This window comes from Poecilia mexicana, unplaced genomic scaffold (assembly GCF_051168715.1).
Source record: "Poecilia mexicana isolate PSO_F unplaced genomic scaffold, ASM5116871v1 scaffold_20, whole genome shotgun sequence".
NCBI lineage: Eukaryota > Metazoa > Chordata > Actinopteri > Cyprinodontiformes > Poeciliidae > Poecilia > Poecilia mexicana.
The window spans coordinates 20,859,595-20,879,107 of record NW_028263389.1 but is presented as its reverse complement, the minus strand read 5'-3'; the positions used below and the strand labels follow the sequence as shown (position 1 = coordinate 20,879,107).

The following is a 19,513-nucleotide window of genomic DNA, read 5'->3' as shown; positions in this document are numbered from 1 at the left end:
AACAGCAGCTCTGAATTGGTTGCAACAATGCATGTGAAATTAATATGATTTGACTTGGAAAGTATGAAGAAAGCCTCCATGGATGCGTTCCAGCATTACACACCAGAGGATTCTTGGTGGGTTTCCAGGATGGGGTCATTAAAACAAAAGCACATGTGCAGGAACCGATCCAGGACTTTCCCAACAAAGGCGGGGTGTTGATTGGTTGTTTACTGACCCGATTCAGGAGAAAAAACTTTATTTTTATCTCTTTAAAATAAACTGCTGCTCTACTCTTCTGTATTTTATGGACTCCAATGTTGCTTTTGTCAACTTTTTTTCTAGAATAAATGAGGCCAAAGTAAAACCTGGCCCCTATTAAACAGTCAGATGATTCAGGCAGGTTGTAGCAAAAACATTAAAATCATTTTAGCAACAGATTTATGATCTGTGAGCAAAGAAAACAGATTAAAACTGTTGTCAAGCTTTAATGACCGTTTTTTAAATTAGTTTTTTGCTTCAAATTCACAAGTTACACTCTGAACTGATTCTCACATGACCTGTAAAGTAAAAAAAAATAAATACTGGAATAGTACCTGTCTGACAACATGAAGTAGGCTTAATAATGTCACTTTTTGTCCAGATGTGGAACATCTTTAAGACTTTAATGTTCTGGTTCCTACAACGATGGATTAGGGTCATTGTAGATAGAAAAAAAGGTGACATTTTCTGCCAAGAACCCCTGAATTTTATAAATGTATAGATTTATGAGTTTGAAAAGTTAAAGATTTTTGACTTTTTGAAACTCAGAAAAATTTCAAAGGTTGAGAATTTTATACTTTTCAAACTAAAACATTTCAGTTTTTTGTTTTTCTAGAACATTTCTGAAATGAAACAACATTTCTGAGTTTTCTTTTATGGAAATCTACATTGGCTTCAGTACGCCGTCATACGTTCCTGGGTAAAAAACAGAAGGAAAATCTCTCCAATCTTGAGAAACTTGTACTGGTCCTAAGAAATAACTCAAATGTTTCAAAATCTGTAAAAAGTTGCTTCCACACAATAAAAAAATGCTAACCAGCTCTTTGGTGCCTCTTGTGATGTCATCAACCCAAGTAAGCCTCAGAGCAGCTCAAGCGATGGTATTTTTGTTCATCTGCCTTAAATGATGTTTTTTATGCCATCCTACGTTCTTCCTTACTCAGACATGTCTTACAGTCAGGGTACATTTATTACTAAGAGAAAAATAAAACATTGAATACTTTCTTTAAAGACCGGTTGTGTCTTATTGCAGCTTTCCATCTTAAAACTAAAGTGTTGATCATCTGAGCTTGTCTCTAGGTTTTTTTTTTTTTAAAAAGAGGCCATGAGCTTTAAGTCAGGCCTTCATTTATGCACAGGACAATCCTTCATCCCACTGGGTCTCAAACAGCCCTGACAGGCCCGGCCTGCTTCCTACACTGATGTTTTTATACATTATCTCCTCCTGTACAAGGCCAGGTTGTCAAGCCTCCCTTTGTTGCAGACTTCCCGTGTTGCAAACATTTCAACATGCGTGAATCACACAATAAAACAGCGAATGGACATAACAGATAAAGGATGGTTTCATCCTTGCAGACAATAAGCGGACTTTTTTTTTTTTCCAAGCAGCATCAGGAAGACGTGGTTTAGATTTGGCCTTCCAGTGTCCAATCTGGCAAATAAAGGCAACTTGAGTTTTAAACTCTAAACTAAAGCCATTAAACTATGTTTCCTTTTTTTTAAATTCAACTCTGGTGCAGCTCCAGAAGCAGGAAGCAGACAATAGAGCAGGGCATTCTGGGTAAATACAGCCAAAACAAACACGCTAGCCTAGCACTAGCATGTTTTACCAACAAGAAATGAGAAATCAGAAAAAAACCTGACACTTGTGTTTTCCCACAGTGATCTGTAGCTGCTGGCTTGAGTAGCTGTTAGCTTCAGTAGCTATAACCCGCATCACCACACTCAAAGAACTAAAGTTAATAGATATTCCTTTGACTCTACCTTTGATTTCTTTATTCTATTTGAAAAAGAGAGGTTTTTTTTCAGGACCTGGGATGTGGAACAAGCATCTAGTCCTTTTAAAACACATGTGACAGACTTGCAAATTCTCTCTGAGGTCTGCTAATTGGACACCTAATCCTAGCGGTGAGGTCCGGATGAAACCATGGCGATGGCTTTATGCGGCGTAATAACTGACCTGATTAGCCTTGGCGTTCTCACACACAAACGTCTCGTAATTGGTGGCAAATGTTGGAGCGTTGTCGTTGACGTCCAGCACTCTGATGTGTACAGGCACACGGCTTATCTGTCGCGGGTTGTCTGGGAAACACAAAGGTGGACACAGTGACTTCACACGGATAATTATTCCTTCACACAAGTGTGGTGCTGAACATGTGTGAGGCTTTGGCTGCGTTTCCAGGCAACCGCTTATATCTAAATCAAATTATGTGTATATAAATAAATAATGGGTTGTTTGAAAGAAAACAAACACTAAGCAACAACAAATAACAGCCTCTACTGCTTTAACATGTTAGTGTAAGACTTTAAATGTGAAATCTGCGCAGAAGTTTGAAGCGTTTCGATCACAATAAGCGAAAATGAAACACATTAACTTATTATAGCTGCAACTTCAAAGTAATAGCTGTAATTACTGTAATTGAAAAACAGAAAACTGAAGTTTGCTGAAAAATTAATTTACTTTTGAAATTTACCCCCAACAGATTCTAAAAGTCAAACTAATTTTAATTTCAGATATGATTACGATTTCGCTTATAAGTGAGGGAAGCTACACAAAACATCCTGGTTGATCCAGAGTCTCTCTGGAGGAATCTCATTTTGGCAGAAACGCTTTTAATTCAGCAAAATTGTTTCACGTGTCGTCAGTCCAGATTTTAAGTTGCTTCACACCATTAATTTGTAAATAAAAACACCTGAATAATCTGGTCTTTATTCAGGCGCACAATGTAATTAAATCCAAGCCACTCTCTCAATTTCATCTGCCAAAGAGACAACCCCTTCATTTAACACTACGTTACCCATGATGCATCTGCTTGTTTTTGTAGTTTCAATCTGGAGTTAGTTTCTGTGCTTTGGTGGCTGTGGGGCATAGAAGCCGCCACCACAGATCAGGAACTGCCATCTGCTACCAATCATTCATTAACCATGTGTGTGTGTGTGTGTGAGACCTGTGTGTGTTTCTGTTATACAAATACACACAGAAACACCTCAGCATCTGTAGCCTCATCTACCATGCACCTTCTCAGGGTTTCTCCATAAGTATAATCAAAGTGCAAACACGTCCAACTTGAAGCTTTTGTTGACGTGTGGAAACATTTGGTTTGACCCCTGACCCTCCCAGATGGTCTTCTGTCGCCTCCTGGATCTTGGAGTAATTTTGGTGGGCAGTCCAGTCCTGGTGAGGCTCCATGTGGTTCTCTGAGTCCCAGCAACTTTCTTTCCCTCTGTTGTTGAATTTCTTTAGCTCAGGGTGTGGTGTGTTGCTTTTTGGGATCTTAAGCTCTGATTTAAGATCCCAAACTACTTTTTCAGAAAAAACAGGTTGGTTTGGGTAAAGTGAAAACAGAAAAATCTGTAGCTGCCAAAATACAAAACTTTACCAAGTATTTCTGTTTAGTTTCTAGTATAAATATCTTAGTGCACTTGAAATTAACTTTCAGGTAACTTCGCAGCAAGATAAAGGAGCTTGTTTTAAGTCAACAATTCCTTAATATCTGTTTTTAAAAAAGTACTAGTTCCACTGGCAGATTATTTAAATTAAAACACTGGAATAATGTCACTGGAACTAGTATTTTTTTCAACATTAAGCAATTATTCACTTAAAACAAGCTCCAATATCTTGTCAGTTTTCTCTTATTTCAGATATTTGCACTAGAAACTAAACCAAAACTATTTGGTAATGTTTTGAGTTTTTGCAGTGCAGTGGAGCAAACGCCTCTTCACAGCCCTGAGTTAGAGGCAGACACCAGGTAAATCAGGCCTCTTTATTCAGATTTCCACCATACAAGTGCCACTCACATTTGGATGACGAACAGTATTTCCCAGCCAGCGCTTCACTTCAACATCCAAAGATCCAAAAACCCAATTTGGCGGTCAGAATGCAGGGCTACAGAACCGTCTGCTGTACTTACTGAACTCTGTGGCGATGACGGAGATGTTGTGCCAGGCGTTCTCCTCTCTGTCCAGCTCCCGGAGGATGAACACAGAGCCGTTTCCTGCATGGATGTTGAACACTCGGTCCATGTCTGTCCGCCGGTCGATGGTGTACCTGCACCAAACACACAGAGGGATGAACGTTTGTGGAGATGGCGGTGTGTTTATCTGGAGCGGTCGCTTTAGAGGAAATAAGGGGAGGGAGATCAGGTACGTCTGGGTGAAAGACTGAACCGGCCTACCTGTGATGCTGGAGTGAGACCTACTAAAGGCTCTATTCAAGTCTGAAGCTGCTTAAAGTTTCCTTGAGCAGGTTAGGATGGACGTATGGTCTATACAAAACACGCCTAATACATTCGTTGTGCAAAATCATTCTTACATAATCATAATTTATTCAGAATGAGCTATTTTTGTGCCTCTTGGCACTATAAATCTAATTAAGCTGAAGTTTGTCACGTCCTGTAACTCAACGTTTACACTCACGTGAAAATGGCTGCAAACAGATGCGCATTTATGCAACCGTACATCTTTGAAGAGCAGAAGTGGAGCCTCCTGCACAACCAACAACAATCTAGCAAGTGGTTTCTGGATGGTAAGTCAACAACAAAACTCTGGTCTTTTCCAGCAGCCATTGTACAGCTCATTCAGCGGTAAACCCAGCTGACCAATCGTGCTGGAACTCTGCCCGAGTTGCTAGGTAACGGGTAGAACTACTGTGGTTGCTAGGTAACAGGCAGTGCCTGCTGTGATTTGTGACGTTACACTTTGGAAGTTTTTGAAACGGCTCATTTTCCAAACACCAAAAAACATTAACTTACTGCCAAAATCAAGTTTTTTTTAAGTTGTTTGTTTTTAGAAGTGATAGAAACCCAAAAGGAAGAACTAAAATGTTAAAATGTGAATTTTGCATCATTGGTCCTCTACATATATATTGCTGGGCCTGGGCTTTCTTGTTCTAACAAGGAATTACAAATGAGAAAATATTTTCAAAAAGTGTTTTTTTATTTCAATCATCCTTTCTATGAGTTATGCAATGGAATATCAGGGCTGCCAGAAGTTTCAATTAATTACCAGAATACAGTTTTTGAATTAGCAGATGCAAAGATGCAATTTTACCAGAAGGACATTTTGGATTCTAAGAAAAAAAATAAATTTAATGCTTTCATAGAGTTATAAAGATCTGATATGTTTGTGAAGTTCTTTCCTCGAAATCCAAAGTCCTGCTACTGGTATTAGTTGGCAATTTTATTCTTTGAATAAAGAAGAAAAACTGTAACCTGTCCCTGGACTTCAAAGTCTAAATAAATAGAAGTTGTCAATCAAAATGGCCCCATGAGGCGCGCTGACGCTTCTCTAAACTATGGAAACACAATAAATCCTGATTTAAATCTTTAAAAACAAAATATTTTATCACCCAGCCCTAATTATTTCATGTAAAGTAAATTATTCAGTTAGAAAATGACACACAACCGTCAGTATCCTGTTATTTAAAGTCCATTTTAAAGGAAAACCAGAAAGTTCTGACCAGAAAGACCAATAATTCAAACTATAATCAACAGTTTACTACAGTAACACATGTAAATTTACTAAAGGGCAGCATATTTTAGGAGTTTATGTTCCTTAATTATGATGATTATGGCTCATGCATATTAGGAAATCACATCAAATCAATAGAAAATGAGTTTTAACTCCTAAATGTCACATTAAAGCCAACACAGTCATTGACTGCTGACCTAACAGCTGTCCGTCTGGCAGCCACTGATGAGCAGCAAAACGTCGCTGCCAACGCAGCTGGCAGCGTCCAGCCGCACCAAGGAGATACAGCAAATGCAAGTCTTATTAATGCTTTTCTGCAATGTTTGCATTGGATTTACACTAAAAATGACACTAAAAGTACCAGCAATATGTTTTACATATTGGTTTTTAGATGTTTTTTCTTAATAGATTGGAAGCTACACGCTAATTTGTCATCATAAAATCTGTTCGTTTCTTGCTAAAGTTTATATTTACTGTAAATCCTCAATAAACTCATACAATAGTGGCTCTTTATAAATAACGCAGAGTTTCCTGTAGTGGCTACGTATCTAAAATCATAAGTTACTCCACACGCTAAAGGAGCCCCAACCAATAAACACGTACTGTAAAGTACATTTAGTACATACGAAGGATATTTTTTAATTTAGCCCTAATGTGATGTTCTAATTTTCAGAAAAAGCATAAATTAGGGTTTTATTTATATAATCATCACAATAAACATAAATAAAAGCTGAAATTTAACCACTGAAAAATCACTGATGTATATTAACTATAATCCATCAGAATACATTAAATTAGACTCTACAGAGGATTAATAACTGAGAAATCAACTATTCTCATTTCCTCTCAGCTGAACTAATACTGGTAAACAATATGGCTGCTTGTTATTTATAACTACACCCGCCATCGTGATATTAAAGCTCCATGCAGATCACTGCATCCACTGATCAGGCCTGATGGAGGAAACGCACCACAATACAACTGCACCTCGTAGAAGCTTTTCCTGCAAGGAAAATAGTTACATTTATGAATTAATCTTATCTATTTATTGATTTATTACATTTATCTGTAGACTAAAAGTTCTAACAGGTCAGAAAAAAAATAAAATCCATAAACTACTACAATAATTATTTTTTTGGAAGGTTTAGTTATTCGTTGTATCTTCAAAACGTAAATGTAAAAACACAAATTTTTCCAATTCTTTTAGGCAAAAATACTTGGTAATATTTTGTGTTTTTGCAGTGTATTCTGATTTAAAGTGTTTAAATCAGAACGTTAACCTGGATCCGTAACAAACACATGAAGTTAAAGTGAAGGGAATCGGTTGATCTGGTTGTTTCTGCAGCTCTGCCCCGTGGTGACGAGTCGACTCTTCACACAAACAACACAGCAGTGGAGTGTTTCCTCTGCTTGCCAGACCTCTGCCGTGCAGCAGCGTGATTAATGGAGGAGCGGGCGTCACGAGGCCGGCGTAAGCGGCAGGAGAACCCCGAGGGGAGACTCTGAACGCATCACCGCTCCGCTCTCCTCCTTCCACAGATTTGTTTTTCCTCTTCCTCCTTCCTCTCGGAACGCCTCGCCGGGCCAAGCTGAAACTCTAACCTCGTTAAATCTGTGTCAGATGTGGGCTCTGCTAATTGCTTTTCTAAGAATCGCAATAATTCAGCTGGCTGGGTCAGACCCTGACGAGGAGATAACGGCGGTGGCTCGGCCCGACCAGGGATCCGAAGTGCTGCAGTAAGCAGGCCGGCAGCCGGTCGGATGGATGGGAGGACACGGAGGGTCACGGGAATGTTGGCGATCAGCTAATTCTTCTTAGATGGGGAACGGCGGTAAATAATCACCTCCTCTGTGATTATTTACTTCTCATTCTGTCTTTATTCCTAAAACATCTGAAACATTAAGGAAGCCTCTGCAGTACTTTTGCTGAGTTGGCATATTTTACATCTTTGGTGTTAATAAACTATGATTCCTAAATATTTCCAAATTTCCAGACATTTCTGGACTCATACGTTTAATTTCTGGGTAATGTTTTTAGGGGACATATTATGCAAAATTCACATCTTTGTAAATTTTCATTCTTCCATTCGGGTCTCAACTGCTTCTAAAAACAGCCAGAGAGTTTAAAACTAAACTACTGAGCCACTTTTGGACAACATCTGCATTTCCATGACAAAAGAGTGAAAAACATTATCGGTATTCTGCTACTGACGAAAAAACACAATTTAACAATTGGAGTGTTTCCATAAAGTAGGAAACGCCATTAAAGTCATACATGAATATGTTTATGTGATAAGTCATGAAAAAACATCCTCCTACCACTTCCTGTCGTCCTTTTTGTCGTTTCCACCAGTAGTAACATGTTCATCCCATGACTTGTGATGCGAAAAACGTTTCTCTTGGAGTTTTGCCAAAAACAACACTGAAAAACTTGATTGTATTTTTTAATTGGTGTGTTTCTATTACGCAAATTTATTTTTGTAATTTGAATTATATGGTCAATGAAACACAGTTAACTAGTCACGTTTTTGGGTGTGTGGAAAATGAGCCACTTCAAAAACTGCAAATGTGACCAATCAGCAGGCACTGCCCGTTACCTAGCAACCCAAGTGGAGTTCAAGCACATTTGGTCAGCTGGTTTTACCGCTGCATGTGCCGTACAGACAAGTGTTTTGCTGTTGACTTACCATTCAGAAACAACTTGCTGCATTCTTGTTGGCTGTGTAGCAGGTTCCACTTCTGCTTTTCAAAGGTGAACGGTTGTATAACTACATCTTTTTTTATCTATTTTCACATGTGAATGTAAATAGGGGGCGTGGCCAGCAGCTTATTCTGATTTAAAGTGACAAGACGTCCTAAAACAGCTCATTGTGAAAGGAGCTAAAAACAGGCAGAACTGAGCAGACTGAAATCTCATTCTCTAAGAATAAGTTTGTGCAAAAGATGTAATTAGCATGTTTTGTATAGCCTATCGACCAATCCTAACCTGTTCAAGGAAACATACCAGGTCACCTTTAATGACATTTAATAAGGTAACTGTAAACCACTGGATTTTTAGCCTTGATCTAAAGGATTTCAGTGTTCCGGCAGTTTTGAGGTTTTCTGGAAGTTTGTTCCAGGTTAGTGGAGTAAAAACCTGAATATTTCTTCTTCATGTTTGAGATAATTTTGGAGGAATAACTTGTTGCCACTTATGCTGATGAAGTGCTTCAAAGTACAAACTCAAACATGTAGAGTAAGATCCACTTTAGCTCCACTAAACCTGAGTTTTATTTACTAGCAACTGCAGCTGTCAGATTGTAAATAGTGAAACGTCCATTTTTATTTTTTTTTAACACCTTCAGGGGTCTTTAGTCACATGTCAGGCCGGCCAGCTGGACAAAAACCAGAGCCTGAACTTTTAATGAGGACAGCGTCCTCTAAACATATTTTAAAGGCCTGAGTGTAATTAATTAATCATTCGACGACACCGGCTGAATTTCTAACGCCTCAGCAACAAAGTGCTCCTCGTCTCCATTAAAGCTGCGCCTCCCCATGATCCGTGTTTGCATTCCTGTGAGCACGTGTCTGCGTGTGTCACCAGCGCCAATAAATCCAGAAACTTCCTGATCCCAGGCAGCCTGCAGGCTCCCTCCCTCCTCCGCGGAGGAGCGGCGGTAAATGCCACCAGGAAGCTTTGCTGCTGATGACGGGCGATAAAAGAGAATGATATCATATTTGACACCTGCAGTAAAGCGCTGGAACTTCAACCTTGAGAGCCAACTCCCTCAGAGGGTCGTAAAAATGAAAAAGTCTGCGCCGTAGAGGAGGTGCCGCCTCGCACCTCCCTGCCGTCGTTCCCGTTTATTGGAGTCATTCGGATAATTACGGATCTGCATGAACTGGGGGAACCTCTGGACCCACTGCTGCATGTGTAACTCTGTGTTTCCAGCGCCTGTAGTGATCTAATAAACATTCATTATTCTCAGACATTTGTTTTGTCCATTTCTAACATTAAAGCTAAAAGTATTTCATTTCCAGGGCGCCAAGCTTTTATTGACCAAATCCAGAAGTTACTAAAATCTTCAGCAGATTTGCCTTCAGTCCACTTTCCTTCATTTTCCAGCTAAAGTTGCTTCGAGTCAGAAATACAGTCAAACTGTTAGGAAAGACTTTACAGCAGCTGAGAGGTGAAGTTTTGTTTCTCTAAGCCGAAGCCAACAGGAATCACTTAAATCCAACAATCATCTTTTTCAACTACGACACTTATAGAAAATCTGAACAACAGTTTCACTGCAAAAACATAAAATCCTGCAAAGTATTTTTGTGTAGCTTCTATTGCAAAAATCTTAGTACACTTAAAACAAGACTAACTTTTCAGCAAAAAGGAGCTTGTTTGAAGCAAATAACTTCATAGTACTGATGAAGAAGTATTTCTTCCACTGGCAGATTGTTTCACTAAAACGTCACGTGTCAAACTTGAGGCCCGTGGGCCAAATCTGGCCCAGCAAACCTATTTATGTGGCCATCAAGACTCTATTGGGTTTTGTGCTAAAATACTACTTTATTTGTCAAACCAAGTCAGTTTTCTTCTGTATACAGTAGATTACATATGTTTGAGAAGTTATAAATATTTAATTTTAGGAAATACTCATCAAATACAGAGAAAGACGTAAAATTTCAGGGTTTGTTCTAGAAATCTAAGTCCAGTTTTAGAGGAGCCATGGCAGTCCTCCAGTCGCCCCACTGTTTCCATTTTTTTGTTAAAAAATGTTAAAAGTTGACAACAAAGAAAATACACCAATAGATTAAATAAAACTCGTCTTTCCGTAGTTTGTGTGAACACGTCATTTTGTTAAACTGTCTGAAGATCACAGGTCTTTTACTCTATATAAACCTAGCTTAACCTGTCTTGGCTATTACTGCTATTGGTGTATTTAAAAATATATATTCAAAATAAACAAAAGACATTTAGCCTGGTAATATCAGCCTGGCGGGCTGCCAGGCTGATATAGGTTGGATGGGTCGTTTTATCGATGCATTCTGCATCTTAACCAGTCCTTAGAAAACATTCATGATGTTGATGAAAATGAGTTTGACTCCCTGCTAGAAGTGAAATAATCTACCAGTGGAATTAGTACATTTTAAAATCAGCATTAAGGAATTATTGACTTAAAACAAGTTTTTATTTCTTGCTAAAAGGTTTCCTGAAAGTTCTCTAATCTGATGTTTCCCTAGAAACTAAACTACTTTTTTTGCGGTGCCGGGACAGAGTCGGGCTCCGGTCGGTTACCTGACCAGGCTGTGTTTGTCGTCCGGATCCGACGCGCTGACCGACCCGATGATGGTGTTCCTCGCCGCGTCCTCCCTCACCTCCATGATGTAGCTGGGGCGCTCGAAGACGGGCGGCTCGTCCACGTCCTCCACCACCACCTTGACGCTGGCCTCGTCCCGGAAGGGTCCCATGGAGTAGAAGCGCGAGATGGGAGGGGGGTTTTCCACCTGGATGCGGAGGCTGTACTGACGCTTCTTCTCGTAATCCAGAGGCTGAAACAACAGACACGGCGCTGCTCTGAGTTCATTATCCAAACATCCTGCCACGTTTATTTTAAGGTCAGATTCAGTTTTTATTCATTAAATGTCTCTGGGATCATCTAATGACCTCATGTGAGGGTCTTAGTGTCTTCAGAGACACTAACAAGACCTCTGATGGACACAACTTCCAATAATCCAATAATGTGACTCATGTCGCATTTCAGTACAGGAGAAAAAAACTAAACATGACGATAACAAGGCTGCCTTCATTTAAAAAAGGCCAGGATTTATGTCAGGAGTTTTAAGACTCCAGATCTGATTAATTTGAACTGAGCAGAAACAGAAGAGAAAAAATAAAACAACTTTTCTTCTGTCGACTCCTTTAGATGCTTTTCAGCTTGATTTCCTGATCCTCGCGCTCGGCGGCTCTGTAACAATCAATCAGCGCTGCGGTTTGATCTTCGCAGGGTGACATCTGTTCCTTTTGGTGTGTTTCTTCTTTAAATGAAGAGATCAGCGCGACAGATTAACGCTCGGCGGCTTCGACATGATAAAATATGAAATGAAGTGCAGAAATCTCATCTGGTTCTCTGATTAAAAGTGGACCAAGCAGAAAGAACCTCCAGCTCAGACCCTGAAACGCCACAAAATAAGTTCAATAAAACACCTTAAACTGGTTAAAATATTTGATTATTGGCTAAAACCCAGAGATTAATCCTTACTGATAGCCTCAGTAAACAAAAAGCTCAGAAAGACACAGATTAGTTATAAAAAATACAATGTTTTCCATGACAAATTTGCTAAAAAAAAAAAAAATGAAATGGCAAATTACAGAAAATATTTTCAGAAATTTACTTTTATTTCTGTTTATTTGAGCCTTTCCTTCATCTTTCACTCTTCTAGAAAGTCCATCTTCTTTCTTTCTGTGTTTATCTTCCTTCTTGTCTCTGTTTTTATCTTGTCCTCCATCTTTCCTGTTGTCCTTCGCATTAGTTTGTCTCTTTCCTTCTTTCTCTCTCTTCTTGCAGCGTTTTTTTAATAAATTCACCTCTGAACCTTTTAAATTTCTCCCTGATTTCCACTGGAAACATCCTTCAGATGATGGAGGCCGACTAACAAGATTATTTCAGGTCATGTGAATATTGAAAATTAAGCTAATGAGGCTTAAATGTCTGTTTTTTTAAACCGTGCACTGCAAAAACACAAAATGTTCCCAAGTATTTTCTACAGTAAGATTTATGTTTTGCAGTGTAATCCTTTTGTCTGTGATTTTGCATTTATAATGTAGAGATTTGAACAATAAAACAGATTCAAACTTATTGGATTAAAATGTCTACACTGAAAAAACTAAATCTTACAAAGTATTTTTGTCCAGTTTCTACTGCAAAACAAACATACAAATAACTTTTCATCAAGATGAAGGAGCTTGTTTAAAGTCAACAATTCGTCAATATTGATTTTAAAAAGTAAATGTACCAGATTATTTCAATTATAACATGGAAAAATGTATTTTAATAAGTGAAATAATCTTTTTTTGTCAACATTAAGAATTCTTAAAAAAGCTCATATTTCTTTTAAAAATGTTACTTGTCAGATAGTTTGTCTTAATTAAAATGTACTAAGATTAGCACTAGAATTAGGCAAAAATACTTGGTTAGATTTTGTGTTTTTGCAGTGTAAACATCCCACTTTAAGGTCTTATTTTGCTCAGAATGAAAGGAAACATCTTTAATGGTCTTTGGTTAATCCTGTACTGATGGACTGTTGCTAATTTCACTGTCTTTAGAGTTCTGCTGCTGCTGTTTTTATTTTTTGACTTGGTTTGTTTCTGAAGCTGCAGCCAGCGAAGGTATCCCCGTATTGATGGGATTAATTGGTGAGTGTTGCATTTTAATGAGCGCGGAGCAGGAGCAGCCAGATCAGAGCGAAGCTCCTCGCAGGCAGCCAACCACACGCATAAAATAAAATAAGAGGAGTCATCGAGGGCCTGAATTATGGAAATGAAATCCAGATGGAAGGAGCCCCTGAATCACGGCATATTAGAAGTGATTGATTTCTGCAGTTTGCCGTTAAGGTGGAGGGGGTCCATGTTCCTTTGAAGGACCAACGGGACGACGGACCCGTTTAATTATCAGGCTCAGAATTAGAGCACGCTCAGTCCGCGCTGCCTCGCCGCGCCGCAGCGCCTACAAAAGGCAATTATGTCATCCGGCACTTAATGACGGCGTGATGGAGGGGATCGATGAGAGGCTGCAGCCTGATGAGGCGACGACCAGATACAGTTGGATACATCAAACGGACCTCAGCTGCACGCTACGATCCATACCGGCATCAATACTCCTGCATCAACCTTGAGGAAGAGCGGATCTCGCACGAAACAAATGTACTGGACGTGATAGCAAGCGTACGATGAAATCTAATAACGCCGCTGTCCGTCTTCTGGCCGCTGAAGCAGAGAGGAGATACAAAGTTCCTCTCTGGTTCTCCTGCTATCGATCGGGTCGGTGTGTTGTTTAAAGTGAGGCTGTGGGGGAAAGAAAATTACCTGACTTTACTCTCAATAATAAAAATGTACAGTATAGAGCAGTGGTCCCCAAACCCCGGTCCGTGGACCGGTACCGGTCCACGGACCAATTGGTACCGGGCCGCGCAAGAAATAATTAAATATTTTCTTTTTATGTATTATTTGAGTCTGGAGGATCTTTTATTTTGAAAATCCTATAACCGGATTCTCTCAGTTACTTGCGCACCAACACTGAGCCCACAAGCAGCAAAATGAGTAAGAAACAGATCAGATGTCTTTGGAAAGTTTCTTTGCGAAGGGGAAAAGGCCCAGAGAAGAGACAGGAGGATGGATTTATCCCGGACCGGTAGGTGAGTCCCACATTAAGCCGCTCTGTGTAACATGCGGCGACCGGCTGCTAATGAGGCAATGAAGCTTCAAACTGCTTCGCCACATAGAGACCAAGCAAGCTGTGGATATAAGCAACACTTTGGGTGTCATTGTCTCCATCACTCCCTGATGGGACCGTCTCGTTGCAGAGAAACAAGCTCAGGGCTCCGTTAGTCTTTATCGTGAGTTAAAATTTTCACGAAAGTAAAATGTTTGTTTTTGTGGCGCATCTGTATCTTATTTTGAAGGGATATGTAAACGTTACCATAGCGACCAGAGTCAGAGAGCGTTTGGGCAGTGGTCGAGAGGAGATGAGTAGAGCTTGTGCGTCTAAAGTCTAGTTTAGACGGCAAGATTTAAGGATTGTCGGCTGATTCTCCAAACCTCTGTGATCACAGAGCTGATAAAAGTACAACAGGTTCGATCGGTTCGTCTGTCCAAGGCAGGAGCAACACGAACCGATTCCAGTCACAAACATCCCGATTCCAGAAGAAAAGCCACAAAACCCCCAACATCGCATACGGGAATTTAGAATAACCAAACAAGGATGACGATGTAGAAGCAATAGTGACAGTTTGTGGAGTCATTTTAAGAGATTTATTTATTTTTTACGAGAAAAAAGTCTTAATATCATGAGAATTAAGTCGTAATATACAGAGAATAAAGTAATTTTTACCATGAAAAATGCCAACAAATTAATTATCCAAGCATTTTTCTCATTAAAATGACTTCTCGTAATTTTAGGACATTATTCTGGCAAAATTGCGTATTTATTCTGCTAACATTATATTCTCTATATTCTATATTCACGAAATAAAACAAAAATTTCCATAGCCTGGCAACAAAAATGGATGATTGAAAAAAAGCCACTTTTTGAACATAAATTCTGGCTTTTGTAATTTCTTTTTCTAAAAAAGAAAGCAAAAAATAAATAAATAAAATTGTAAATTGAATCTGGGATGAAAAAGCTAGAAATTAAATTTTTAATCCCTAAAAAAAATTCAAACCCATTAATACATTGATGATACTGCAAAGCATCCTAAATTCAGGTTTTTAACATTAAATATGATTTTGTTGGGTTATTGGTATATTTACAATCTAACTTGCTTAAGAAACTTTTTTATCATCACTCGGCTTTGTGAATGACTTTATTTCAGTATTTAGTTTGTGGGCTTTTGTTGATGTTTAGCTATAATTTGCATCTTTAAATGAAATCCAGTAAAGCAAGGTCCTTCAAAGAGTGGTGCAAAAATAAACTGTGAATGTTCAGCCAACTTCAGCTAGCCTATCTCCTGTTCATTCCTCCAGCCACCGGGGGGCGCTGTTATAAAACATAACGAAAACTTGAGAGTTACCAAAGTTCAACAGTGAACTGCTTGACACTGAGATTGTTTGCATCATTTTGATTTCACTGCTTGGATCTGTTTTATCTGAACAAACAGCAGAACAGAACTCCATAGTGGAATTCCATTACATTTGATACATTTGTGTATGAAACTATTAAAGATCCCGAAAAAGGACTGCTAATTATGTAACAATTCGGCTAATCTGTCTGTGTTTTTGACATATTTTGACATATCCCATGCTTGGGGGAATTGCTTCTGTCTCTAGTATACTGTCTGTATGGAATTATATAGTTTATAAGTCAATAAACTCCTAATAATGCTGAATCCTGCATTTGTTGGGTTTTATGTTTTGTTTCACACAGAGTTCAAAGGCTCAGGTTGCCTTTATGAATGCACACATTTAAACTTTTCTGTTTGTTAATGCATTTCACAGCTATGCAGTGCTCTGCGAGCATCAATCTGGTGATGAAATGGCGAACAGAGCAACACAATGCCGCCGTCCCTGCGTGTGATTTCAGCTTGTATACACCAGAGAAAATCAAGCTGTGAACATCCAACAATTTACATCACAAACGCTGAAAGTCTTCGCTACAAATACCTTACATTTCCACCGTATGTGGAGCAGATTTATCCTTGATGATCGTCTACTTTAGTTCCATTAAATCACATCGCTCATTTAACTTTTTAAAAGGGTATTTACTGTCATCGCTGCTGTATTTACATCTCAGCCCTGCACTGTGTGGCATTCAGCCTGGCTTCGGATGCACAAGTCTAATCCAGTGATGCTGTTGGTGCATTAATCCCCAGCCGGGCGAGGCAGATGGCTGCCCTCACGGAGTCCGGCTTTTGCTGGAGGTCTCTTCCTGTTAAAGAGGAACTCTCCGCTCCGACTCCCTGTGAATCCTCAGAGGATCCTATTACCCCGAACTGGACTCTGTTAAAACAAACCGGACTGGGCCGAATTTATCTGGACTCCTGTAAACTGTTTACTTCCTCTTTAAACAAGGGCTGCAGTGCTGTGCAAGATGGAGCCGTTTTAGTTTGGTAATAGTTTCCTACCTTACACTGTAAAAACATGAAATCTTACAGAGTATTTTTGGTCTACAGTCGTTTCTATTATAATATCTAAGATAAGATGAGACAAAACTAATTTACAGGTAACTTTTCAGCAAGATATAAGAACTTATTCAAAGTAAAACATTTCTTTAAAATAAACTTAGAAGTTATACTAGCAGATTATTTCACTTTTAACAGTTTTAAGTTAAATAATCTGACGTGAAACTAGCACAGTTTTAAATTAAGATTAAGGAATTAACAAGTTTTTATATCTTGCTGAAATGTTACTTGAAGTGAACTAAGATATTTGCTGGATAAATACTTTGTGTTTTTGCAGTGTGCAGCCCTGTCTTTAATAAAGACCAACAACAATTCATCACATAAAAGCCCAAATGGAAAAGCTTTTACTTTGAAGCAGCCAGCCTGTTCTTCATGCATCGCACCAACTAAAACCTAATCCTATTTTAATGTAAATATTCCAGAGTGATGCAAGAAAGCGCTGCGGGTCACAGTTAAACTGCACCCCGCTGATGTGTAGAAACTACTTAATAAAGTAGGCATTAAAACAACATAACCTCTGACTGAGCGCGGCTGCTCTGTAAACACGCGCCAAGCTGCAGAGGTGTGTGTTTGCTGCAGTAATAGACCCCACCAGAAGCTGCTCGCAGTGTAAACAAGCACTGAAAATCTCCAAGATCAAAAGTTTAATATCCTATCTGTGTTTGTTGTTCTTTTAGGAGAAAAAACACAGATTTACACAGAGTCTACGCGGTTTGTAACAGCAGCAACAATCCTCTCTGCCTGGTGTACACAGGATGTTCATGCACTCTGGAGTTGTTATGCAGCCTGTGTGGCTGGAAAATGGGAACTTATTTGCTCAATTAGAGGCTCCTGAGCCACGTCTTGCTTTGATGAGCTCTGAGTGTTAATAAAAATCTACATTAAATGAGTCTTTTCAGAGAAACATGCAGTTGATGGTGGTGGTTTCTGTGTTTTAATCTTGTTGCTGTCTGCAGACGGCCTCTGAGGAGGAATAAACGCTTTCATCAATTAGACTGAAGGCAGCCTTACAGACAAGACTGAGGGGAAAACGCTTTCAGCTGCTGGAGATGTGAGTCTCTTTAGGCTAAACGCCGTCATATCTGCAGAACACATCCAACTGAAATGAGAGATCATGCACAGCGACACAAAGTTAGAGATTATTTTACTTTTTGTCACATATGGAAAAACTAAATGTATTTAATTCAGATTCTTTCCAATAAATGTCTGATCTTAAGTATTTTTGTCTGGTTTCTCGTGCAAATCAAGCATTCAATAATTCCTCAATATTGATGAAAAATTACTAGCTACAGTGTAGATTATTTCACTTAAAATATGGGAAAAATATCGTGTAAATGAAATAATCTGCCAGCAGAACAAAACTGCAAAAATACAAAAGTATTTTGGTCCAGTTTCTAGCAGTAACATCATAGTAAATCTGATATAAGATGATTTTAGGTCAATAATTCCCTAATACTGGTTAATAAAAATGGTTCCACTGGCAGATTATGGCACCTAAAACATGGGGAAAAATAAAAATGTCTTGTAACAAGTGAAATAATTTGACAAGAGAACTAGTATTTTATTTTATTTTTTTAAATCAAACTTTAGTTTTTTGCAGAATATTTGTAAAACATGTTGTTTTTTTCCATCATTGCTCTCTTTGGGTTTTCATAGTCAGCGGTGTCGCCATGCCTACGGCGGCCATCTTGCTTCACAATCGTGTTTTATAGCTTCTGTTTACTCAGACTTTGATTATATTTTGCATATATTTTTACGTCACATCTTGGTAACTCTAGAAGCGTTTCTCTCAGTAAAATTACTTTTTTTTTAATTATGTATGCATTCTTATAATTATATTCTCGTAATTAAACAGAAATTCTTCCATCCTTGCATCTCCATGCTGCTGCACAACTCCCAGAATGGAAAGCTGAAATCAGAGCCTCTGAAACACTTTTCAGATTTTTGCGTAACGTTTTTCACTACTTTGCGTTGGTCTGTCATCCCAGTAACATCCAGTTTGTAATGTGACAGAAGCTGTAGAGCTGCTGACCTTTCTGAGCACGATGACGCCTTCCTGCGTGCTCCTGTTGGCGAAGACGTCGAACACGCCCGGCCCGTCGCTCCCGATGATCTTGTAGTTCATCTCGGCGTTCTGGCCGATGTCAGCGTCCATGGCGTGGATGACTCCCACCGTGGAGCCCAACTCGTTGGACTCGGGCACCCTGAACTCGTACAGGGCTGCAAGGAGAGAGAGACCAAAAACCTGGAGTCAGATTGGTACAAGTGACCTGATATTTGAAAATACTTCATTAATCCAAAAGGGAAATTAAATGTTTATGTTTCCTTGAACAGTTTAGGATAAATCTGTGGTCGATACAAAACGTGTCACATTTTTTTGTACAAAATCATTCTTGCATTATGAGATTTTAGTCTGGACAGATCTGCCTGTTCTGAGCTGCTTTCAGAAAGGTCTCCTTTAGGGCCTCTTGTTACTTTACTGTTGCTAGGCAACGGGCTGGGCTTCTCTGGGGTTGCTAGGTAACGGGCTGGGCTTCTCTGGGGTTGCTAGGTAACGGCCGCCGTCTGGTACATTCCGCAGGTTTTATAAATGGACCATTTTCCAGTTACCAAAAAACATTAACTTACTGCCTAAAAAACGACTGGGTGACTTTTTTTTAACACTTCACTCCAAAAGCACAAAATCTTACTAAAAAAACGAACTTATGGGCAACTTTTCAACACGATAAATAAGCTTGTTTACATAAATAACTGCTTAATATTGATACAAATTAAAGAACTAGCTTCACTAGAAGATTATTTCATTAGTAAGAACTTTTTTCCATGTTTTAAGTGAAATAATCTACAGAGGATTTGGTACTTTTTCATCAATATTATGGATTTATTGACTTAAAAAAACTCCTACATCTTTTTGAAAGTCAGCTAGTTTTGTCTT

The 19,513-nt window shown here is 39.0% G+C and overlaps 1 protein-coding gene across 1 annotated transcript in view; it reads right to left on the bottom strand.

Annotated features, from left to right (window-relative positions):
• The window catches only part of cdh6 (cadherin 6), an 86,428-nt gene that overhangs the window by 7,354 nt on the left and 59,561 nt on the right, over positions 1-19,513 (bottom strand). Inside the window, exons 6-9 of the mRNA XM_015000124.2 lie at positions 18,611-18,798; positions 10,982-11,235; positions 4,152-4,288; positions 2,201-2,322 (exon numbers count right to left, since the gene is read on the bottom strand). Of these exons, the coding sequence (XP_014855610.2) occupies positions 2,201-2,322; positions 4,152-4,288; positions 10,982-11,235; positions 18,611-18,798 (701 nt within the window). The remainder of the gene's footprint in view (positions 1-2,200; positions 2,323-4,151; positions 4,289-10,981; positions 11,236-18,610; positions 18,799-19,513) is intronic.